The sequence below is a fragment of the Chrysochloris asiatica genome, unplaced genomic scaffold, assembly GCF_000296735.1.
Source record: "Chrysochloris asiatica unplaced genomic scaffold, ChrAsi1.0 scaffold00032, whole genome shotgun sequence".
NCBI lineage: Eukaryota > Metazoa > Chordata > Mammalia > Afrosoricida > Chrysochloridae > Chrysochloris > Chrysochloris asiatica.
This window is the reverse complement of record NW_006408550.1, coordinates 1,442,779-1,468,591: the sequence shown is the minus strand read 5'-3', so window position 1 is coordinate 1,468,591 and position 25,813 is coordinate 1,442,779. Positions and strand designations below refer to the sequence as shown.

The window sequence follows — 25,813 nt, the reverse complement described above, 5'->3', positions numbered from 1 at the left end:
GAAATTTTGGGAAATACCTCAGTTGTCCTAGGCTTGCTTAGAACAACACTTGGGCTGTTCTCTTTCCATCTGTAATGGTCATTCCCTTGGTTATAACTTACAAGGTGTAGTCTGAGTCCTATCTCCAATGTTTCAACAGTACCCCAAGGACAAAACTAAGAAAGAACGCAATTTCCTGTTTATACATCAAAAACATTTTTACACTAGGAAACACTAGTAGACGCTAAGAAAGAAATGGTGACAGTAAAAACTGCATGTGTCTAAAGTTTTCGACATGTGTCTGAATTCACATTTCTTTGACTGTTGGGATTAATTGAATTCCACTTTTAACTGCTTTTCCCCTTGCCCTAAGGGGGTCAGCATAGTGGAGCGGGAGTATATCCAGGACCGAACTCCTTCCTGGACTGGAGCTGGTTTCGTCAGAGTGCCCGAAGGGGCTTACCTGGAGTTTTTCATTGACAACATACCATATTCCATGGAGTACGACATCCTAATTCGCTATGAACCACAGGTAAAAAAAAAAAAATCAGCCCATGGGCTGTCAGTAGGGTGGCGGTGGGGTTTACTGGTAGAAAAACCTTACTTCTAATGGACATTATATGTATTTTTTTTTAATTGGAACAGTTCTGTTACTAACTTTCTAACTTTATGGAAGTTAAAAGGTATGTTTTCCTTTCATTTCATTTAACAAGCATATAGAGAACTCTTGCCACTTAACTGTGTAACAAGAATGTCTAAGATCTGCTCCTTCCACTCAAGGACTGCCCGGTCCACTGATGGACCAATGCCCCTAGCTTTAGTAAGGCAGAAGAGGGAAAGGTACCAGCAGAGTCACAAACAGTGATAAAAAAAAAGGGAGAGGGTCATACCAGGTGGACTGGAGCTGCCAAAAAATAAAGAATAAAATCTAGGCCTTACAGTGAAGCTTATTTTCACATATAACTCGCCACACATATAACATATGATGATGAGTCAAAAATTACCTCCACTCTGGTTTTATTAAAACGCTGGTCCATGTCCCCAGCTGATGACAACATTGAGCATACATGTGAAATGATTCTGTCAAATAGATGAGTGACAGTGAATTGCGTGGCAAATTATTTACAAATCAGCCAGGGCTCTGCCTATGAAATAACCCATGACAGGCCTGGGTTTTAAAATGTTTGTGGGAGATGAGTACTAAAATTCATGGAGGAACATAAATAGAAGCGTTTGGACATCTGCAGACAAAATTTGGAGTGATACTCGAAGGAAGGTAAAAGTTTCTTTTAAAAAAATCATTACTCCCCTCCCAAGACTAAGACTCAATGGGAATACACACTGTGATTGGCGACCACGCTCGACACCGATAGGGCAAGTGAGGGAAAAGCAGCAATGAAGTGGTGAGCTAAGCCCTACAACGTTCAATAGACTTCTGTGAACCCGGGTGAAGACCTGGTTGGCCAGCAGTGTGGCAAGCCCTGGGGACTCTTGGGCCCAGAGTCAGTGACATAGCCACAGAGGACTAGAGTGGAGAATGAAGCGTCTAGCTGATAAGAAGAGAGGGCATATGCATAAGAGCACCCACACTTGCAGATGGTACCTACTTGTCCTGGCTTCGATGACTGGATGATCGGAGCTCAATCAGAAGTAAAAAGAAGAGGGAAAAAAATAAGTATATATTTTCATACAATTTGATGAACTTGACCTACACCTATGGAAGCAGTAGCTCAAAGGAGGGAACAAGTCTTTACAGCGAGAATCATTCTCACCCCCTCCACACGCAGAGTAGACAGGGATGGGCAACTTGGACATTGACTACCCAAAATGGGGGGCTGGGTGCTACAAAGGCAAGAAGTGACTGGCTTACAAGCTTTCAAGAGGGAACCTAGACCCAGAGAGCCTGGAGGAAGGTAGAATCTCCAGTGAGTAGTATTCAATCTGACTAGCCGGGGCTGATGCAATGAAATGCAGACGGGTCTCTTGTGATACAATGGTGAATGATTGTTATCAGGACTGATTGTGAGGGTTGGAAGTGTAAAGGTGGACGTTTTATAGCAAGGAGGGGAGTGATTAACTTTTCGATCTGGGAGCGGTGGTCCCGAGGACCATCAAGGGAGAAGAGCAGAGAGCGGGACCCTACCCAGAGAAGCAGTGATGCCTGAAATGAAGCCAGAGATGATGACGTGGAGCTATGGAGCAGCTGAAGACTTTGGATCCAGAGAGGGAGAGCGACTGTGTGCCGAAGACCTGGGGGGCACGGGGGAGGGATTACATGGAGGGGATTGTAACCATGGCAATGAGACAATATACGATAGAATGAATGTAAAACTAATGTTCTCCCATGTAAACTATCACATAATTCACAATAAATCATTAAAAAAAAAAAAATCATTACTGGTGACGGACGAGACATGGATTCATCACTAGTAGCCTGAGAGTGAATGGCAGAGTATGAAATGGAAACATCCTCAATCGCCGACCAGGAAAAAGTTCAAAAGTCACCTATCAGTTGGAAAATTGATGCTTGAAGTTTTCTGGGATTCTCAAGGGTCATTGTTGGAGCACTGTCAAGAAAAAGATTCAACAATCAACAGTGCTCATTACAATGAGATGCTCACTGAAGAGTGAAGCCTAAAGTTCAGAATAAACGCAGTAGACTGCTATCCAAGGGCATTGTGATCTTGCATGACAGTGCACATCCATGCACTTCTGTTCAAACTGTTGACATTCTGCAAAAACTTTGTTTTGAGATGTTAAAGCATCCTTCCTATAGTCCTAATCTTTTTCTATCAGAATTTGACCTGTTTGGTCCCCTGAAAGCAGCCCTTAGAGGACGAAGAGTCACATCTTATGAAGCAATGAAGACAGCGGTGCATTTGCGGTGCACAATGCAGTCTAAAACATTTTTTAAATAAGGGAATATGAAAGCTTGTTGACAGATGGTCAAAGAGTACTGAAAAACAAGGAGATTATGTAGAAAAATGATGTATTTATCTTTTCTAAAATTTGATTAAAATAAATTCTACAGCCAGAGTACAGATAATTTTTGACTCAACCTCATATCTATGCATATAATGTGCATATGTTCATGGGAAACAGGCATATGAGAGGACTGATTAGTACTAGATAGTGCACATATTCCTTGTGTTAAAAATACAGGGATGGCATTTTGATGAAGTGACACAAAAAGAAAGGGCGTCTTCTAAATAGAATGCAAGAAAGAAGAGAGGAATGTTTTGAGCATCATACCAGATCACTAGGTAAGGGAGGTGGTGGGAGATGCTGTCAAGAAAAATGCAAGCATCAAGAAAGGACGGTGGGTGCTCTATTAGCAGTGCCTGGCAAACCTTTTTGAGATACCACTGTCTGGAAAAGAGCTAAAGGATTTTGAGCAGGAGGTGGTTGTAAGCTGAGCTGTATTTTTGAGAAGGAATGCAGAAGATCTTGGGGAGAGGCAAGGAGAGCAGTTTGGAAGGCAATGCAATGTCTAGGTGAGAAGGATGAGGGCTGGAGCTGGGGCAGCATCAGAAGAAATGATAAGAGGCAAGTTCCGGTTTCCATTTCATGGCGGCCAATGGCCAGTTCTGAGAAGTCCATGTAAACAGCAGTAGACTAATGCGGCTGGTCTTTTTGATTGCTTTTCATTCTAGTTACCTGACCACTGGGAAAAAGCTGTCATCACAGTGCAGCGACCTGGAAAGATCCCAGCCAGCAGCCGATGTGGTAATACTGTTCCCGATGACGACAACCAGGTGGTGTCTTTACCGCCAGGCTCCAGGTCAGCATGGCGGCTGTGTGCAGCTTAGCAGAACTCCTGTGCAGATTTATGTTTCTTGTTGTCTTGCCTTGTAGTTACCATTTCAGAGGCAGACATTGACTTTTTCCCTTTGGGATTATCTACATAAACCTTTTTTTTCCCCTTTCTTTTCTTCATGTATTTATGATGCTTAAAGCTTGACTTTATGTTATTGTTACTTCTCTTTTTGTTTTGGAACAGATATGTTGTCCTTCCACGCCCCGTATGCTTTGAGAAGGGTGTGAATTACACTGTGAGGTTAGAACTGCCCCAGTACACCTCCTCCGACAGCGACGTGGACAGTCCCTACACGCTGATCGACTCAGTGAGTGGGAGTTCTGTGACATATGCAGGGACAGCTGGGCAGAGTGTTCATCTGCACCCCAGTGTCTTGTATTCAGGGCTGACATTCAGAGTCGGCACGGAATCATTCTTCCGTACCTCAGACGGTATTTTGTTAGTTTGTTCTAATAACTGCCACCCTACAGAGTTGATTCTTTCTGGAAATAGCAAGTGGCTTTTAAAAGTGCCATTTCAAAAACCATCAAGCTCTGTAAAGCATCTCTAAACTTTTCCTGGCAAGAGTACTTAAGAGTGGGAAGATTTCACTGTTATTTAAGGATTTTTATTTGTCTTTTCAAGTATCAAGCATTTTGGGGTTTTATGCATTTGCTTGCTTTCACTGATGATAAGAGGGCAATGCCATAAGAACCGTTTGCTGTTCTTGTATCGTCATAGCTTGTTCTCATGCCGTACTGCAAGTCACTGGACATCTTCACTGTTGGAGGCTCAGGAGATGGGCCAGTCACAAACAGTGCCTGGGAAACCTTTCAGAGATACCGCTGTCTGGAGAACAGCAGAAGTGTTGTGAAAACGCCAATGACAGATGTTTGCAGAAACATCATCTTCAGCATCTCTGCGATGCTACACCAGACGGGCCTGGGTAGGTGGTGCTTATGAGCTGAAGCTACTGCTGCTGCTTCACCTCTTCACTCTTAAGGCAGGAATATAGTTGGTGCCTCAGGTACATTGGAATGTATATTCAACAACAGTTTGTCATAATTGTTTAAATGCCAGTATCTGGTAGCATAGTGGTTACGAATTGGGCTGCCAACCTTAAGGTCAGCGGTTCGAAACTACCAGCCGCTCTGCAGAGAAAGATGAGGCTTTCTACTCCCGTAAAGAATTACACCCTCGGAAACCCTGTACAGGGTCGCTATGGATCGGAACCGACTCGACGGCACTTAACAACAACAACAACATTCTAGTGATAAGGAGCTCTGATAGTGTAATGGTTATAAGTTGGGCTGCTAACCTCAAGGTCCAGCAATTCAAAACTACCAGCCGTTCCGTGGGAGAAAGATGAGGCTTTCTGCTCCCATAAAGATTTACAGCCTTGGAAACCCTATGCAGGGTCGCTGAGAGTCGGAACTGACTCCACAGCACACTACCACCAACACCATTCTAGTGATAGAGTAGTATTGAATATGGAGTTTATTTTCAAGAAATATACAAATCACAAATGACAAGGGGGGAAACTTGGTGAGAATATATATAGTGCTTCCATCCAGGGTAGGGAGTTGAAGTGGAATTAGAGAACCATCAAATAACTGAAATGTATGTTTTTTCTCTTAGGTAGGTCTCATCAACCCTTGGGCTTTAATCTAATGTCCTGTGACATTTAAGCTTTGAAGCATAGGGAGACAACCTTAATGATCTCCTGCCTAGAAAACTGTTCTATCTGCCAACCCCATCTCCTACTTCTTCCCTCCTGCTCATCACAGGGATACTGTTATTATAAATTGGGATTCTGAACAAGCACAGTAGTAAAGGAGAGTCAGGGAGAGCCCAGTAAAGGGAGCGGGCCAGTCAGAAGCCGGAGCACTCACTTCTCTTGTTGGGGTGGAGGGGGCTGGTCAGTAACTCTTTGTCTTAGGTTCTGACCTCTTTGTCCTGCAGCTTGTGAATGTGACCCTCAGGGTTCATTAAGTTCTGTCTGCGACCCCAATGGAGGCCAGTGTCAGTGTCGGCCCAACGTGGTTGGAAGAACCTGCAACCGGTGTGCTCCTGGCACCTTTGGTTTTGGCCCCAGTGGATGCAAACGTAGGTTAATGGGAAGACTTATAATGCATGCATGCACATTCTTTGAGCAGTATCGGTGTGGGTTCCACATTTCTAAAAGTAGTCATGGAAACCCATGTGTATTCTAAACTGAGTCCCATTTTCCCACTCCAGCCTTTGGTGGGATGAGGGTGCTTAGAAACCAGGGGTGTTTTTCCATCCATTGAGTTTCTCAAGGTAGCTCTTTGGTTGTCCGTTTCTTCAGCTTGTGAGTGTCATATGCAAGGATCTGTCAGTGCCTTCTGCGATCCCATCACCGGCCAGTGCCACTGTTTCCAGGGGGTGTACGCTCGGCAGTGTGACCGCTGCTTACCTGCCCACTGGGGCTTTCCCAGTTGCCAGCCCTGCCAGTGCAATGGTCACGCGGAGGAATGTGACTCAGTGACGGGGGCGTGCTTGAGCTGCCAGGACTACACCACAGGGCATAACTGTGAAAGGTACGTGGGCGCTGCCAGGACTCCACCACAGGGCCTAACTGTGAAAGGTATGTGGGCGCTGCCGCTTAAAAGTACAGAGGATCAGGTAGCTTGTAGCTGTGCAACGATCCTAGACAAACCACAGAATTCACCTCTACCAGGTTCCACATGTTTCATTCATTTTGGCCCACCTCAGGACTTTTTAGGAATTCGTTCACGTAGCCAGTACTTGTTTAATTCGTACACTTGTGTGCCAGGCCCTTGCTGGTGCCAGGGATGAGGAAGTTAGCAGGACTGCTATGACTCTTGGAGATAAACACTGCAGGTCACCATAAATCTGTATGGAAGTCAGATTTCTGGTCCAGGATAAAGATTGTGAAATGGAAGTGCCTAATTTGGGGCCAAGTAGAAGCCAGATCCAAAGGAGCTTAGTCATTTCACAGAGCTCTGCATTTAAAAACATGGTGTGCATCTGTAGTTTTCAGGAAGGAGCCCTGGTAGCATAGTGTGGCTGCTAACCATAGGAACAGTAATTCAAATCTACCAGGCACTCGTGGGAGAAAGATGAGACTTTCTACTCCAATAATGATTTACAGCTTGAAAACTGTATACAGGGTCACTAAGTGTTGGAAGCGACACGGTAACACACAACCATAGTTTCCAGGAGACCTTATACAATGTGTACAAGTTGATATCTGTTTTCTTGTTAGCAGATGTTCATTGAATAATTATCATGGTTGCAAAGCACTGCACTCTTTATGGTAAGAATAGGATGTAGAATATGCTTCCATAACATTATAGTTTAGCTTGATATATATATAAATCATCCATATGAAAAAGTTACTGCTCACATAGCACTCCAGGTTAATGTGCTGGATTGTTAAGGCTGATTTGAACTACGAGGTCGGCTATTCAAACTCACCAGTTGCTCCTTGGAAACCCTATACAGGGCAGGGTCACTATGAGTCAGAACCAACTTGATGGAATTAACAACAACAACAAAGAAGAAATACAGACATATTATTGAGTAGGCTGCTTTTTTGAGGGATAATAATCTCTGCTTTTTCATGTCAATAAATTTTCATCTCCTCTAATACCTAGTCCAAGGAACTCTGATAGTATAGTGAATTATACATTTGGCTGCTATTGGAATCTCCCAGTCATTTTGTGGGAATCCACCAGTCACTTTGATGAGGCTCTCTGCTGCCGTAAAAATTTGCATCCTCAGAAGCTTTTACACAGGGTTGCTGTGATTCAGAAGCCATTCCAGCTGCAACAGTACCCAATCCATTGTATAGAAAATGTTTGTTTTAGAAAGTCACATGTACAACATTTCAACAAATGCTTCATTCAGTACAAAAAGCACTCTTCACATGAGAGAGAAATTGGTAGTGAAATTAAACAAGTAGTTAACTTAGGGCGTGAAGAGGGGTACAGAAGCTGGCATGTGGGTCTGGCTGTGTGCTGAGTGTTATCTAAGATTTTGAAGGTTCCATCGATGACAGCTTTTACTAAAAGTTATTCCTATCGTCTTTAGTTTCATTGCAATGACTACAATCCCTTCCATGCATCATCAAACAACCAGAGGCTCCACAAGCCTGCTCCCTGGTCATCAGCACACAGCCCCTCTCCTTCCCTGAGTCCAGAGTCCTCAGTCACTCCATTTTTCCACTTCATCGTCTCTGCCTCCATCTCCGGCGTCACTGCTTCTCTGGATAGGGTCCCACACTCTGCTCTTCTCCCTTGATGGTCCCAGGGTCCCCCGTCCTGGACTGCAAATCAACCACTCCCCTCCTTTTGTTACAAAACATCTACCCTTACATTTCCACCACTCACAATCAGTCCTGATAGCAGTTATTCACTATTGAACCACAAGAGTCTTATCCCCATCAGCTTTCACGAGCCCCAGACAGGCTGGAAACCACTTAATGGTGAGTCTACCTTCCCCCACCCCCTCTGGAACTAGGCTCCCTCTTGAAAATTTGTAAGCCAGTCATTTCTTGCCTTTGTAGCTCCCCCCCCCCCATTTTGGGTAGCCAATGTCTAAGTTGCCCATCCCTGTGTACCAAGGGGAGGGAATGATCCTTGATGTAAAGATTTGTTCCCTCTTTTGAGCTACTACATCCATGAGTATAGGTCAAGTTCATCAAATTGTAGCGGATTATTCTTTTTTTCTCTAGTTGAGATCTGATCATCCAGCCATTGAAGCCAGGTCAAGTGGGCACTATCTGCAAGTATGGGTGTTCTTGTGCATCTCCCCTCACTTCATATCAGCTGCACACTTCACTCTTCACTCTAGTCCTCTGTGGCCATGTCCCTGTCTCTGGGCCCAGGAGTCCCCAGGTCTCACCATACTGCTGGCCAACCATGGCTCAACCCAGGTTGACAAGAGTCTATTGAACATGGTCAGACTTAGCTCCCAACTTCATTGCTGTTTTTCCCCCACTTCCCCTAATTGGTGACCAACATGCTCAGCAGCAAGAGCACATGCCTGATCATGTGTGTATTCCCCTTGAGTCTCAGTCTTGGAAGTTTGCCCTGAGGGGAACTGACCACTTTCCTTGATGTCTCCCGGGCAAATGACTTGCTTGTTCTTGTAGTAGTCAATCAGACTGCTGTTACTGTTTATTTCTGCTGGTTTTTCTTTCAAGAAGTATCTTCTGTTCTTCTGGCCGTTCCAGGCTGGTCTGCTTGTCCTTTCAGTGGAAATTTCCCACCTAAAAAGTTTCTGGATGAGGATCAGGATTCCATCTATGGCCTTATGCAATACAAAGGCTCTGCAGGAAGCCTCCATCACTGGGCAGGTATTCTAATTAGTTATAGGCTGAAGACAGACTTACAAGCTTTCTATAGTGATGTTTCTGGCTATTCCTTTCTCTCCCCTTCAAGTGTCTATTTTACAATAGTAGGTAAGGGAAAATGAGATTCAAAAGACAGCCAAGCATTTTAACATTATTTCCTCTCTTTTACCCATTCAAACCATACCTCAAACCCTGTATCCCAGAGCCTGTTTTCCAAGGTTGAGCATACATCATTATTTACCTGTTTCACTTAGCCCGTGCAAACCTGCCTAAGTATTCTCCCATCCACCTTGTTCTTCCATTTCCCCTCCCTCTTCTTGTGTATTGCACTCCCCCAACACTCAAACTTTCCTGTGTCTATTCCCTGCCCTGTGCTCCATCTTCCCTTCCCTCCCTGCACCCCACCCCATACACCCTGCAAACCAGCAAAGATTTTTTTTTCACCTTTTAGTGTGGGTACAGGAGGGACCAGTCACTGGAGAAGGATATCATGTTTGGTAATGTGGAGGGTCAGAGAAAAAGAGGAAGACCCCCAACGAGATGGATTGGCAAAGTGGTAGCATCAGTGGGCTCAAGCGTGGCAACAATTATGAGGTTGGCCCAGGATCAGGCAGTGTTTCGTTCTGTTGTGCATGGGGTCACAATGAGTCAATACTGACTGGATAGCACCTAACAACAACAACTTAATTTCTTTAGCTTTTACAATAATGGTCCTATGCAGTATTTCTCCTTTTGTGACTGACTTGTAGTGGTTATGAATCAGGCTGCTAATCTCACGGTCAGCAGTTTGAAACTACCAGCTGTTCAGCAGGAGAAAGATGAGGCTTTCTGTTTCCATAAAGATTTACAGCCTCAGAAACCCTGTACAGGGTCCCTATGAGTCAGGGCCTCCAAGGCACATAACAACACAACAACAGTTTCACTCAGCATAATGTCCTCAAAGTTCATCCATGTTTTGCGGTAGCTTGCAGCTTCCTTGTTATTCTTCAAGGTAGGATAATAGTCTATTGTGTGTATGTACCAAAGTTTGTTTATCCATTCTTCCATTGATGGGCACTTAGGCAATCTTTTTGCTATTGTAAATAGTGCTGCTATGAACACTGGTGTGCATATATCTACTCGTGTTATGGTTCGTATTTCTTGTTGATAAATACCAAGTAGAGAACTTGCTGGATCATACGGTATTTCTGTATCTAACTTTCTGAACAAGTGCCATATTGTTTCCCAGAGTGCTTGGACCATTTTGCAATCCTGCCAACAATGTAGGAGGGTCCCAGTTTCTCCACATCCTTGTCCTTTACTTTTCTGATCTTTGATGTTATTGCTAGTGTGAGATGATATCTCGTTTTGATTTGTTTCTCCCTAAAGTCTAGTGATTGTGAACATTTCTTCATATGTTTGTTGACTGCCCCTGATCTTCTTCTTGGTGAAGTATCTGTTCATGTCCTGCGCCCATTTTTTAATTGGGTTATTTGTCTTTTTCTTGTAGAGGTGTTGTAGTTTCCTATAGATTTTAGACATTAGTCCCTTGTGTGATGCATTGTTGCAAAAGATTTTTTTCCCATTCTGTGGGCTCCCTTTTTACTCTTTTGGTGACGTCTTTTGATGCACATATGTTTTTAATTTTTAGTATATCCCAATCATCTATTTTGTCTACTTTTGTTTATGTAATTTTCAAACTGTTCAGTAGTCTGTGTGTATCATGTATTAGAGCGAGCCCTCATATTTGTCCCTATTTTTTCATTGTTGGCCTTTGTAATTCTGGGATTCACATTTAGGTCTTTAATCCATGCTGAGTTGGTTTTTGTATTGGGCGTGAGGTAAAGGTCTTGTTTCAGTCTTTTGCATATTGCTTTCCAGTTCTGCCAGTACCATCTGTTGAAGAGACTGTCTCCTCCCCATGCAGTATACTCAGGCACTTTGTTGAATATCAGTTGGCTGTATGTGGATGGCTTAATTTCTGGATTCTCGATTCTCTTCCGTTGATCAATGTATCTTTTATTGTACCAGTACCAGGCTGTTTTGACCACTGTAGCCAGCCATGTAGTAAATTTTGAAATCTGGGAGTGAGAGGCTTCCAACTTTTTTCTTCTTAAGCAGTGCTTTGCTTATCCTGAGTCTCTTTCCTTTCCATATTAAGTTTGTAATTGTTTTTTCATCTCTTTGAAGAATGTCATTGGAATCTGGATTAGGATTGCATTATATGTGTAGATTGCTTTGGGCAGTATTGACATGTTCACGATGTTGAGTCTTCTTATCCAGGAGTATGGTATATTCGTCCATTTTTGTAGATCTCTTGGTTTCTTGTAGTAGTGTTTTGTAGTTTTCTTTGTGTAGGTCCTTTGCTTCTCTGGTTACATTTGTTCTTAGATATTTCATCCTTTGGACGGCTATTGTAAATGGTATTGCTTTCCTAATGTACTTTTCAGCACTGTCATTGTTACTATAGAGGAATCAAACTGATTTTTGTCTGTTGATCTTATATCCTACCACTTTGCTGAATCTTCCAATGAGGTCTAGTAGTGCGTTTTTACTGAGTCTTTGGGGTTTTCTATGTATAGGATCATATCGTCTACAAATAGAAAGGGTTTTAGTTTTACTTCCTCTTTGCCAATTTGGATGTCTTTAATTTCCCTATCTTACCGTATAGCTCTGACTAAGACTTCCAGCACAATTTGAATTGGAGTGGTGACAAAGGGCTTCCTTGTCTGGTTCCTGTTCATAGAGGGAAGGCTTTCAGTTTCTCTCCATTGAGAGTAATGTAGGCTGTTGGTTTTGTATATATGCTCTTAATTATGTTGAGGAATTTCCCTTCAATTCCTACTTTTTTGAGAGTTTTGATTTCTTAAGGAGAAATGAAAGAGGCTGTGGGAGGAGGAAAGTGTTTTTAGCTGTAGGTTGAATAACAAAAAAATTTTTATTAAGTAATTGGAATTCTGCTATCTAGTTTAAGCCAGTTTCTCATCATACTTTTTCTCATTCCAAGATTCTCAGAGTTTCATTGTATGAGCTTGAAAAATAATTCTAGGCTTAAATGTTCCCAAGGGGGAAAGTGTACAGGAGACAGAAAGTGAAACAGGTTTCTATCCTATTGTGTTTGGACTTAATGTCACCTGGAAAAGACCCCATAGAAAACCTTTCCAGAAACTGTTGTACAAAATTGCTTCATCAATGCATAATTACAGAATGTAGCTTTTTATTATGTCTTAGCACTATGTCTAATTAAATAGAAAGTTAATTTCTCCTGCTATATCTTCCTCCTTCCTACCCCCTTGTTAAAGGTGTAATATTACTTCTATCTCAAAAGAACATGAGAAACAAACCCAATTTGAGTTCCAGGCTCTAGTCTGCTTTTCACTTGCATGATAGTTAGTCTCTCAGGTATCCATTTTCTGTCATAAAATAACCAGGTTGGAATGCACGCTCTTCAAAATTCCACCAAGAAATTACATTATAGAAAATAAAAAGAATAAAAAATGATTACAGTTCATCTTGAGAAGCAATGTGATATAGTAAAATAATTTCTTGCTAAAAGAAAGCTGAATTCAAGTTCTTAGTTCTTATTAACTAACCTTGTTAATCACTCATTGTGAACGAGGAGATTGGAGTTGTTGAATTTGGGGGTTGATAACCCCCCTTTTCCCTACCTGAGTTTGGTACCTCAAAAACTGGATCACAGGTTGGTTTGAACCACAAGCTTAGTGATTCAAAGTCACCAGCCACTTGGAAACCCTATACAAAGTCACTATGAGCCAGAACCAACTCAATGGCACTTAACAACAACAATATAGAATCCTGGTGTGGCACTGTAGGATAAGCAGTGAACCATAAAATCGGTTTGAATCTCAAGGTCAGCAGTTCAAACTCACCAGTCGCTCCTTGGAAACTCTATACAGGATCACTATGTTCCCAACAGGAGTTCAAGTTTCTTGCAATTGGAGTTCATAACTCTTAGAAAGATCTCTTCTGTGATCTGCCTAGGTGCTTGGCCGGTTACTATGGTGACCCCATCATCGGATCAGGAGATCACTGCCGCCCCTGCCCCTGCCCAGATGGTCCCGAAAGTGGACGCCAGTTTGCCAGTAGCTGTTATCAAGATCCTGTTTCTTTACAGCTCGAGTGTGTCTGTAATCCTGGATATACTGGTAAATAGCATGTGTACTTTTAGTGGCAAAGTGGAAGGAAATGATGTCGCATTATTTGCCAGTGAAGGTGGATGGGCTAGCTGAGGTAGTTTCATTATTGTAATCCTTGATTGAAAGGGAAGGAGACCTGAAATACAGAAATTGCTTTTCCTGTTTGGCATGTGAGGTGGAGCCTGTTCTTAAGTCTCTATGATAATGATACCATAACAGAGCTAGAATAGCAAGTTCATTTAAATCCATCAGTAACACTCTCTGAAACATTTTATCTGTGGTTGAACAGTAGAAAGAGCGATTTGCATTTTATTTTTCCCCTCCCTTATCCAGCTTTTAAGGGGCCCTACTGAATGGAGTCCTGGTGTGGCATTGTAGGATAAGCACTGGACTGCTGATCAGTTTGAGCCTCAATTTTGACAGTTCAAACCCACCAGCCACTCCTTGGAAGCCTTATACAGGGTCTCTATGAGTGGGAACTGACTTGACTACATTTAACAGTAACAAGTGATATAAATGGTTATGCACTTGGCGCTAACCTAAAGGTTGGTGATTCAAAGCTACCCGGCTTCTCAGGAGAATGTTCTGGTGATGTGTTTCTATAAAGAATAGAACCTAAAAAACCCTATGGGGCAGTTCACTATGTCCCTGTGAGTCTAAATCAACTCAGTGGCACATAAAACAGTAATATCCAAATTGTAGCAGAAGTGTCTGAAGGCAGTGAAGTGGCCAAATAGTGTGCAAAAGGAACAAAAAAAAACGATTACCCAGTGAGTCCCAGATAGCTGAGTCAATCAAAGCTAGTTGTATTCTTGTGTCTATTACACATACATTACTTGTTAACACTCCATGAGTTTAGTTTAGCTGGTGGTGAAACTAAACCCCCTTTTATTGCATCTGGAGGCCAGAGTTTCAAATACTAGTTATGATCATCTGTGGAGTCCTGGTGTGGCGCTGTGGGTTAATGTACCAGACTGCAAAGCCGTTTGAACTACAAGGTTGGTGGTTCAAGCTCACCAGTTACTCCTTGGAAACCCTATATAGGGTCTCTATGTGTTGGAACTGAATCAACGACACTTAACAACAACAACATATGTAATATAGTAAGCATTGGCACCTGATTTCAGGAATTTTGACAAAGGGTCACTAAACACCCTTCAGCCAGTTGCTGTTGACTTGAATCTAACTTCTGGCAACTCTGTGTGTGCCAAAGTAGAACTGTACTCTGGAGAGTTTCCAGTGGCTGATTTTTTAGAAGTAGATCACCAGGTCTTCCTTCGGAGATAGCTTTGGGTGGACCTGAACCCCCAACCTCCTCGCATCAGAGCACATTAACCATATGAAACACCCAGGAACTCATGATCATCACTAAGGTCTCCGCTTTTCTGGTTGCTTATGAGAGGGCAGTGACTTTTCAGTTTGTACCATCCTAGGACTAGGAATGTTAATATCAAGTTAAACTGCAGTGTCAAATCATTACTCGCCTCAAGTCCCATGTGCTAAAAGAAAACTCTGAGATCTATTCAGGAGCCCCTGTGGTCTCTGAGGCAGCTGGTTAGTAGCCGTGCTAGCGACTGACTACAGAACACGTATTTCCCTGCACCACTAGAGACTGCTCCTCCTCCTAAGAATCAGTTCATCCCAGCTCCGCAAGTCCTGCAGCAAAAGAGCTCGTGGCTGCAGAATAGGCTGTTTCTAGGCAGGAGGGATGTCAGTTGACTCTTTGAGTCAAGAAGCTAACAGCATTGTTCTTGGTTTTATTGGACAACAGGCTCCAGATGTGATGACTGTGCCTCAGGATTCTTTGGCAACCCATCGGACATTGGCGGGTCCTGTCAGCCTTGCCAGTGTAATGACAATATTGACTCAACAGACCCACAAGCCTGCGACAAGGAGACTGGAAGGTGTCTCAGGTGTCTGTACCACACGGAAGGGGAGCATTGCCAGCTGTGCCGCTTGGGCTACTATGGAGACGCCCTTCAGCAGGACTGTAGAAGTAAGGCCAGTGATGCCCACCGTCCACTCAGCATCAGGGACTGCTGCCTTCCATGTAGTTATCTCGTTAGGGAAAACATATGTTCAGAGAGACAGAATTTCACCTTCAGCTGAAGAAAAATGAGACTAGCTTCCCTTCACTCCCCGTTCTTAAATCATTTCTGGCTGGACAAGTCACAAGCTGGGGTCCGTGCCTGCGGGAGACAACCAAGAGGAGAAACTTTGTCATTGTTACCATGATAAATGCTCTCCAAATAGAGTTTATTGATTTTATGTTCTACTCATGAGCTTTCTGATTGAATAGGACTTAGAGCTTCTAAAGATCTTCTTAGGGCCTTAGGTTTTCTCATGTCTTTCATGGGGTCGAGTCTTTCCATCTGAAGGAGAAGAAAGTTAACATCTCTGAGGTCTGTCAGAACTCCTGATTTCTCTTATCAACAGACTAGCCAGCATTTCCTCCTGGGCTACTGCAAATCCTCAGGCCCCTATCTTTGTTTATACAAACATGTCTGGAATGTTGGGGACCAGCAGGACTGGATTCCTCAAAGCCTTACTAGCTTCAAGGGTTTTTACCTGCTATTCCCCACACGTTCCTTACTGCTTCTCCCTGCCAAGAATTTGAAATTAGGAGGTATCTGAATTCCTGCTGACATCTTCATAGTTCCATGTAAATCTTCAAGGTTTAAAATGATTCATTTGTAGCTTTTAAGTGTGTGTATTTTGAAAGTACCACTAGGCAATCTGTGTCAGCTCAGTGTAGTCCATTGTAAGAGGATCAATGTTTTTAGCGTTGTGGGTTGGTTTTGTTTTTAATATCTCTGCTATCCCTTTCCCTATCTCTTTTCCTGTCACTGTGGAGATCCGGAGAGGGGTAAGCTGAGAAGTTTGACTGTAACTGAGATTTTCACTGTCTTGTGTATTGGTGAACGTGAATCTACGTGAATCTGACCTCATTGCTCTTTTTCAGAATGTGTCTGCAATTACCTGGGCACCGTGCAGGATCACTGCAATGGCTCAGATTGCCAGTGTGACAAAACCACTGGCCAGTGCATGTGTCTCCCAAATGTGATCGGCCAGAACTGTGACCGCTGTGCACCTAGTACCTGGCAGCTGGCCAGCGGGAAGGGCTGTGACCCATGCAGCTGTAATTCTGCCCATTCCTTTGGACCATCCTGTAACGAGGTGAGGGGTTGGGGCTGGGCTTGCAGCTGTTAGGACATTTGAAGAGCCCAGGGGATGGCTATGCACTCAGAGCCTTTGCTCCAGTTAGAGAAAGGCATCCTCTCGTGTGGGTGCAGTCCTGCACTGGGGATCACAGCTTGGTGTGAAGTCGGCCCTCACTGTCTCCCTGAACTGGAGCTGCATAAATGTGCAGAGGCCCTCACTGACCCTACACGGCATTTCCACCTTTTACCCCAACTGCTGTAGACTCGTGTCAGAACACACAAGGGCCTGGTGCTTCTCTTCAACACCTGGTTCTGAATCAGACCTTTTTCTTAGCTATGCAGCTTGGAAGGAGCCAAATAACCACAACCCAGAATTGTAAAAGGTTCTGTTGTTGCCTCACAGACACTAAGAATGTGGAGCTCCCTCAGTCAGCTAGTCACAGGTGACCTGTAAGGATAAGAGTGAGGGAACCCTTGAGTAATGTGCCATGTGCTGTGGACCTTCCCAGTCACTAGGAGTAGCTCAGGGAGGATATGCTGTCCTCAGCACCTAAGATTTCTTAGTCAGGATGTGGAAGCCAATGGCGCAGGCCTACTCCTGACTGACAGTTGGCAGAAAATAAAAACCTGTCTTCTGTCGTGTAGCCCGCTTGACCAGGGTCTGTTTTCTGGCCGCAGTTCACGGGGCAGTGCCAGTGTATGCCCGGGTTTGGAGGCCGAACCTGCAGCGAGTGCCAGGAGCTCTTCTGGGGAGACCCCGACGTGGAGTGCCGAGGTGAGGTGACAGTGTGGTGATCTCGGCCACTCAGGCCTTGGTCGGAGGGCGAGGGAACAGATGTATGCAAGAGCTTTTTATAAACTTTAAATGTACCATGGACCACCACAAGAACAAACAAATCAGTGTTGGGAGAAGCCAGGATGGCCAGACTTCATGTCTCATACTTTGAACATATTACCAAGAGGGACCTTGGAGAAGGACATCATGTTTGGTAAAGTGGAAGGTCAGTGGAAGGTCAGAGGAAGACCCCTAATGAGATGGGTTGGCATGGTGACATCAAGCGTGGCACCAATTGTGAGGTTGGCACAGGACAGGGCAGTGTTTTGTACTGTTTTCATAAGACTGCCCTAAGTCAGTACCAACTTATAGGCACCTAACAGCAACAACACAGTGGTGAGGTACAAGCTAATTTATTAAGAGCTCTATGGAGTCCCAAGGAGCTCTGGTAGCGTAGTGGTTACGAATCGGGCTGCGAACTGAAAGGTCAGCATTTTGAAACTACCAGCTGTTCCGCAGGAGAAAGATGTCTGCTCCCATTAAGATTTACAGCCTCGGAAACCCTGTACAGGGTTGCTATGAGTCAGAACTGACTCCACGGCACATAACCAACCAAATGGATTCCTGGTGTGGCGCTGTAGGATAAGCACTGGAACACCTACTTGGTTTGTACCACAAGGCCTGAGGTTCAAATCCACCAGACGCTCCTTGGAATTCCTATACAGGGTCACTGAGTCGGAACTGACTCGACAGCACTTGACAACCACAACATGTTTAAGTAAAAAGACAAAAGAAAACCCCAAACCCAACAAATTTGAATCTGGTATGCTTACTCGACCAGCTTAGGGTTAATACTTGTCTGTGCACACATGCACAGATACACAGGAATACACATGCAATGTTATTTTGCTTGTTTGTGTTTCAGTGCTTTTAGCCAAAATAAGGTCATGTTAACCATGTATGGGGGATCTTGAAAAAGTTTATGGAAAAAGTCTATTCTATTTTCATTCATTTTTTTCAAGAAGCCCCGTTATATTTCTGCAAATTGATTTTTTTGTGTGGGCAGCTTCCTTGCAGGCACATGCAGGGGTAGGTGGTTTTACCCTCTCATCATTTGGTTCCTTGCTGGTGGGAAACACCCTTTTGGTGTGTGCACTAGAGTCCCTCAGTGAGCATTGGAGGGTGAGGTTGGCAGAGGCGCTGCATGCTCAACAAGGCGAATATGAGGTACGGGCTCCTCTCGGGTGGCTAAATGTGAAGAAAACACAGGTTCCCACTTAGGTTTATGATAAAACTAGGACCATGAGGGAACACGTGACATTTTCTTAGCAAAAAAAAAAAAACTTGCTGAAATCATGTGAATCATAATGATTGCTTTCATCTTTGTGCTATTACATTTTTTTCTTTTTAATTACTTTTCAAATAATAAAGTAGAGTCATTTGTGAAAAAAATTTAATAGGCTATTTCTACTCCAGTTTTCTCTTTTCTTTCCTACTATGCTTATATGTATTGTTGTTGTTGTTGTGTGCCGTGGAGTCAGTTCCGACTCATAGCGACCCTGTACAGGGTTTCCGAGGCTGTAAATCTTTACGGGAGCAGAAAGCCTCATCTTTCTCCCGCGGAACAGCTGGTAGTTTCGAACTGCTGACCTTGCGGTTTGCAGCCCGATTTGTAACCACTACGCTACCAGAGCTCCTTATGCTTCTATGTATATGTGTGTGTGTGTGTGTACATATATAGATATATATAAAAGCATAGGAGCGCTGATAGCGTAGTGGTTACGAGTCGGGCTGCCAACATCAAAGTCTGCAGTTCGAAACTACCAGCAGTTCTGCGGGAGAAAGATGAGGTAGAATTCTGCTCCTGTAAAGATTTACAGCCTCGGAAACCGTGTGCAGGGTCACTATGAGTCGGAACCAACTCCATGGTACTTAACAACAACATTAAAGCATGGTAGGAAAGAAAAGAGAAAACTGGAGTAGAAATAGCCTATATATATCTCTGTGTATATATATACACGTTGTTGTTATGTGCCGTGGGTTTTAGTTTACTTGTTTGTTACGTACTGTCAAATTTGTTCCAATTCATACCGACCCTATGCACAACAGAATGAAACACTGGGCTCAAATGTAACAGCATTGCTGCGGCCACTGTATCAGTCCATCTCGTGGGGGATCTTCCTCTTTTTTGCTATTCATAGTCATGGTTAAATATTTTCTGTGATTTCTTATTTGCTCTTTTATACATTTTCTTTGATGCACATCTGAAATTATCAATCACTATTGGAGTCTTGGAGTCCTGGTGTGGCACTGTGGGTTAATGCTGGACTGCAAAGTCGGTTTCAACTTCAAGGTCGACAGTTCAAGTTCAGCAGCTGCTTCTTGGGAAACTATGGGTTGGAACTGACACACTGTTACTTGTTGTTGTTGTTAAGTGACATTGAGTCGGTTCCGACCCATAGCAACCCTGTACAGGGTTTCTGAGAGTGTAAATCTTTACGGGAGTAGAAAGCCTCATCTTTCTCCCATGGAGCAAAATTGGAGTCTTGGTGTGGCTCTGTAGGATAAGCACTGTACTGCTAACTGCAAGTTTGGTAATTTAGACCCACCACCTGCTTCTTGGAAACCTTATACATGGTCATTATGAGTCAGAACTGACTTGACAGCACTTAACAACAACAATTGGATTATAAAGTTGTCTTGGTAGAACAGTGTTTAAGCACTTGTCTGCTAACAAAAAGGTCAGCTGTTTGAACCCCTTAGCAGTTCTACAGTACAAAGATGTGGCAATCTACTTTCATAAAGATTGGTAGCCTTGGAAACCCTGTGGTTCTACTCTCTCTTACAGAGTCACTGTGAGTCAGAATCTACTTGGTAGAAACAGGTTTTTGGACTTGAAATGAAATAAGACCTTTTTTGTGAGGGTTGTTGTTAGTGAATGCTATGGAGTCGGTTGTGACTCATAAGGGCTTGAGCAGCTGGTGGGCTTGCACTGTCAGCCTTGCAGTTAGCAGTCCAGTGTTTCTCCTACAGCGCCACACCAGGGAGCAGGGGGAGATAAAATTGCTGTGTTCTTGTTAGTTGTTAGGTCCTGTTCCGTTGGTTCAGATTCATAGTGATCTTATGATCACAGAACGAGTCCTGCATCTGGTCCTTCACCAACCTCACAGTTGTTACTGTGTTTGAACCCTTTGCTTTTGCCACTGTGTCAGTCCATCTCATTGGGGAGCTTTCTCTTTTTCTCTGACCCTCCATTTTACCAAGCATGATGTCTTTCTCCGGGCACTGGTCCTTCCTGACAAATTGTAGGAAGTACAAGAGACTAAATCTCACCCTCGTCACTTGTAAGGAGCATTCTGGCTGTACTTCTTCCCAGATAGATGGTCTTCTCAATCAGTCATCTCAGTCAGTTTTGGAAAACTGCTGTAGAAGAAATAATACAGGTCTTAAGGTAGCAATTCATTTCAGTATCCCCTATAGAAGGTCAGAAGTCTAGATACTGTATGTTCCTTCAATGTCGAAACTTTTCTGTTCTTTAGCTGCAGGAAAACTTCCCACAATGGAAAAAAACAGAACACATTGCATGTAATTTCTTTTTTAAATTGATTCTTAACCAGTTCTGTAGAGCATGAAATCTGAAGACTTTTTGCCTGTGAATGACACCAGCCTGTTGTTAAGTGCGGTGGAGTCGGGTCCACCAGCCTACAAGACCTTAAGTACCTCATGCATCTCTCACAGGAAACTGCCAGAATTAGAAATGGTGTATTTTAAAGTAGGTTTAGGGGGTCACTGTCATCAGCCAGCTGTGGTAGAAAGCTTTCTGGATATACCCCTTAATAATCCCCTGCTTGTAGTGTTATACCCTAAGAGCCCCAGAGACTGTAAGCTTTCCTATCTGCGACAGTCTTCTCCCTGCTTTCCATAGACCTGGCGTGTTTATGTGACGCTGAGCCATCAGGCCTGGTTATAAGAGGAAAATCCTATTTTCTCTGTGTCCTATAAAACAGCACGCATCATCTTCTCCATGAAACATCATCTTCTCCATATGAAGACCTTAATCTAATGTAAGATGCTGGTACCATGTGGAGCCAGAACTTTGGAAACTCATTATAGTATCTGTGGTTGTCTTTGTCTTTCTGTTTACTCTTGTTTAAGAGTTAGTAAAGAGTCTGTATAATATTTATATCTTTGAAGTTGGGGTCTCTTTTATGCCCTATATTACTAGGAGGATTTGTACCAGCATTTTAGATTAGATTAAGGCCGGTTTCATGGAGAAGATGATGTGTGTTGTTTCAATAAACAAATACTTTGTCATTCATCACTCTCCAGTCCAAATGTTGGCTCTTAATGGGTTGACTTTCTCAGTACTCAGTTACCACTTCCATTGGAAGGACCTGACCTTCACTGGACCAGATGCTCCAAGATGTCTCCTGAAATCATAGCCCTTCTTAACAATCTGGTTTCTCCAAAAGTTTAAGTACAGTACAATTCTGTTAAAATCCTCATTCTTTTGATTGTACAGTACAATTCTGTTATAATCTTTCAAACCAAAGGGCTTGATTTTTCTCTAGATACTGGTTCTATCATCTTACTCCCAATCAGCATGTGTCATTGGCAGTGAGCTTTGGCTGCCAAAGTTTTCTGACCTTTTGCTCCATCTTAACTTTCTTAGCATGAAAAGCCTGCTAGCCACAGGCATCTCAATCAGAGGATTGTTCATTTAGTACTCGGAACTTTACCCCTTACCCTTTTATCTTTTCTTTAAACTTTCAGTTCTAAATTTGTTAGGGGGATGATGGCTTAAAAGAACACTGTCAACTAATGTGGGTCAAAAGTTAGATCCTGTTTTAGACACTGTAAAGAGTGAGATCCAGAGCATCAATGTTCAAACAGCTTCTTTGTTCATTTCATCCGGAAGAAAGGTCACCCTTTCTTGCATAAGAAACTGGCAGTCCTGAAAGACAAACAAGCAATGCAAAACAAAAACCGAGTATCCTGCTAAAGAAACTTTATGATTTGCATACAAACAGAATGTGTGTAATACCACTTCTTTTGTCTTCCCTTAGGTATTTCTTTCTAAGTTTAGATTAATCATAGAGCTTTAGTTAATGACGGAATTAATAAAGTTACTAAAAATGATCAGGCTGTAGGTTTCCACATTGTACTAGCTGGATGTTAGTGGCCTGAGGACTGCAGAGCTGTGGACTCATGAAGAACTCCTGTAGTAAAGAGCAAAGGGCCTAGAGCCAGGCTGAGTGGTTCCAGGCAAGCATGAGAACAAAGCCTTCCACCCAACAGACTCCCTCCCTGCTTAGGCTGAGATGAATCTTTCAAGTCCCCTTTTTACGTGGGCATTTGCATATTTGCATACATATCTGCTATTGTGAAGTGCAGTTGAGTCCATTCCAACTCTTAGCAACCCTGTATAGGGTTTCAAAGGCTTTTAAAATCTCCGAGTTAGCAGAAAGCCTTATCTTTCTCCAGGGGTGGCTGGTGGACTTGCAGTCCACTATGAGGGGCTTCATAAAATTCATGGGAAAAATGGGATTAAAAGATTATGACATCTTTCTGTAAACTTTTTAAAGTTCTCTCATATTTGCGTAGTTTAAAAAATTTTTTTTAATTTTAAAAAAGCACATTCAAGATATGCTTTTTTTTTTTTTTTTTTTTTTTAATGTAGTCTTATTATTGCCTGAAGTTAGTGAGGCAGAAAATTTGATAGAAGGGAACAAAATGTGCTCATTTTAGTTGTAATAGGATTTAATCCATAGCATAGAAAGAGTAAGTATGGATGTGCTTGACGTAACCACATGTGTTTAGGGGGAAATGGCATCTGACATTCTGATTTGACTGTTGGCTCTGTACAATTAAATGACTTTATCAAAACACCTGCTACCAACCTCTATTGCGTCTATTAATTTCTGTTAATAAATACTTGCCCTTCTTTGCCAAAAACAAGCTTAGTCTCTTTTAGATCTTTTCATATTCATATGACGCTGTAGGATAATCAGTGGACCACAGGGTCAGTTTGAACCACTAGGTTGACATTTCAGACTCACCAGCTGCTTCTCAGAAACTCTGTGCAGGGTCATTATGAGTTGGAACCCACTCGATAGCACTTAACAACAACAATGTCATTATAATCTGCATTTTTAAGCCATTCAATCCCCACCCAGCAAATAAAAAGTCCATTTCAAACCCTTTGAAGGCATAAACGTCTCTTAAAAAAATAACTGAAAGTACCCCCAGAGCTCTTGTCCAGTTCCAGATCTGAGGTGTTCCTTTCTCTTTCCCTCGCTTTCCTCCTAAGCCCTGTCATCTCTCTATCCCCCATCTACGGGCTTTTTTATGGGGATCTTTCTCCAGGGTGTTAAAATCTAGGGCAGCAGAGCTCACCTATTGCATTGCCAATTCAAAGTTATGAATTTTTTTTTCCTTCTGGGCTGTTAACACTACACCTTTTCTCTGTGTGCCTATACTGGCTGGGCTGAGGTGGGAGCATTTGGAAATGGGCTGGAAGAAAACATTCTGCATCATCACAGTGAGGTTTTTGGTGGTCAGGACCCAGGACACTAAATATCATAAAAATTCTGAATGTCTTGTAGTGCTGATTTTGGGCACCCTGTGGAGAAGGCTCACCTACAAAGCACCCAGAGAGCATGTAGATTGATTCGAGTTAACATGCATCCAGGATGACTGGGAACAGGACCCGTACTGTATGGTGATGGTAAAGGCAGAAACAAAAGGAGTTCAGCCATGAATTCTTCTTTAGAAATGTAATCACAAATGGACATGAGAGGATGAGACTTGGAGGGAACTGGCAAGAGATGAGCAGGGGTAAGAAAAGGTGCCATCCCAATCAGATGGAACTGCAGTATGAGAAGAGAGAGGCCTAGAGGCCCAATGACAGGTGCTCAACTGCTTACTTAAAGGTCAGTGTTTGGAACCCATGAGGCTCAGTGGGAGAAAGATGAGGGAGTGTGCTTCTATCCGACTACAGCCTAGGAAACCCTTTGGGGCTGTTCTTCTCATAGTATTGCCATGAGTCAGCATGGACTCAATGGCACACCACACAACAATAGAGAAGAGAATGTGAACTCTTCTCTAAATATGTAATTAATTGCCAAATATTTCTTCAATTTCAAATCTTTATTTCAGTTGGAATGGTTTGTTGGAGGGCACCACCTAGTTAACAATATGCTTATAGAAAGTCTTAAGACACAGCTACAAAGTCTCCTTATGAGAAGAAAAATGTAGTTATATAAAAGATAAATGAGCTGAGCCTCAAACTTACAAATTGTTGAATGTTGCTATTGTCCACCCGGGTTGGAGCTCTTGGCCACTCGTGCCAAGTTTGAACAAGCCCACCACTGTGTTGGTTTGAAGAGAGAATCTCATCCATCCACTGACTAAAATGCTGGAGAAAACTTCAGCGGAGCTCTGCATTGTGCCCCTCAGGAGTCAAAGGGTCAACTTGAGGAATTTGTTTTGTTGATTCATAGAAAGCAAAGAGAGGGCAAAGTTTCCATGTAGGACCTCAGGCTCTTGGGAAAGGCCAGTTTCTTTAAACCAGGGCAGATTGGAAATGTGGAGCGTAGGTGAGAGGCCGGTGGGTTCTTGTGACAGCTGGTCTGTACAGAGGAAACCTCTGTCCTAGGTAAGCGACTAATGGACGTGGAAAGGCAAGTTGGAGAGTCCTGCGGGATTTCATTTCAGAAGGTGGTGGGGACCATATTGTGAAAAACCTTGAATTCCACGCCATTGACTGTGAACTTTATTTAATGAGTGATCTGGAGGAGAAAAGGGAAAGATAAAAAGAATACAGAAAAACTACGTGTATCTGAAAACTAGACCAGAAGAACAAACAAATCTATGTTGGAAAAAGTACATCCATAATGCTCCCTAGATGCCAGGATGTGAGACTTCATCTCTCAAACTCTGGGCATGTTATCAGGAGGTAAAGTGGAGAGCTCACGAAAAAAGAGGAGGACCCCCAATGAGATGGATTGGCACAGTGGCAGCAGCAGTGGGCTCAAGCATATCAACGATTGGGAGGATGGCACTGGACCAGGTAGTGTTTTGTTCTATTGTGCCAAAGGGTCAATATGCGTTGGAGTCAACTCATTGACACTTAACAGCAACAACAGGAGTTCTGGTGGCACAGGGTCTAAAATACTAACCGTAAAGTTGGTGGCCATCTGCTTCCATGAAGTTCCAAAACCAAAAAACTCACTGCCATTGAGTCAGGTGCCTCTTATGGTGACCCTGTGGGACAAAGTAGAACTACTCCTTAAGGTTTCTGAGACTAAATCTTTACAGTGGTAGATAGCTTCATCTTTCTCCCAAGGAGCAGCTGCTGGGTTTGAACCACCAGCCTTGCAGATAGCAGCCTGATGCTTAACCCACTGCACCCTCAGAACTCCTTTTCATAAAGATGTTATGTACTGTCAAGTCAGTCCCGACTTATAGTGACCCTGTATAAGAAATGTCTCCACGACACATAACAACAACAACAACAACAACATAAGAAGTGCAGCCAGAGTGCCCCCAGGAAGCCATGATGGCCAAACTTTGTCTCTCATACTTTGGACATAGTGTCAGGAGGGACCAGTTGCTGGAGAAGGA

At 43.1% G+C, this 25,813-nt stretch overlaps 1 protein-coding gene across 1 annotated transcript in view; it reads left to right on the top strand.

Moving 5' to 3' along the window:
• LAMB1 (laminin, beta 1) overlaps positions 1–25,813 on the top strand; it is a 92,602-nt gene that overhangs the window by 34,903 nt on the left and 31,886 nt on the right. The window contains exons 14-23 of the mRNA XM_006859275.1: positions 353–511; positions 3,633–3,760; positions 3,980–4,103; positions 4,517–4,721; positions 5,738–5,881; positions 6,105–6,336; positions 13,098–13,261; positions 15,024–15,248; positions 16,215–16,429; positions 17,092–17,188. Of these exons, the coding sequence (XP_006859337.1) occupies positions 353–511; positions 3,633–3,760; positions 3,980–4,103; positions 4,517–4,721; positions 5,738–5,881; positions 6,105–6,336; positions 13,098–13,261; positions 15,024–15,248; positions 16,215–16,429; positions 17,092–17,188 (1,693 nt within the window). The remainder of the gene's footprint in view (positions 1–352; positions 512–3,632; positions 3,761–3,979; positions 4,104–4,516; positions 4,722–5,737; positions 5,882–6,104; positions 6,337–13,097; positions 13,262–15,023; positions 15,249–16,214; positions 16,430–17,091; positions 17,189–25,813) is intronic.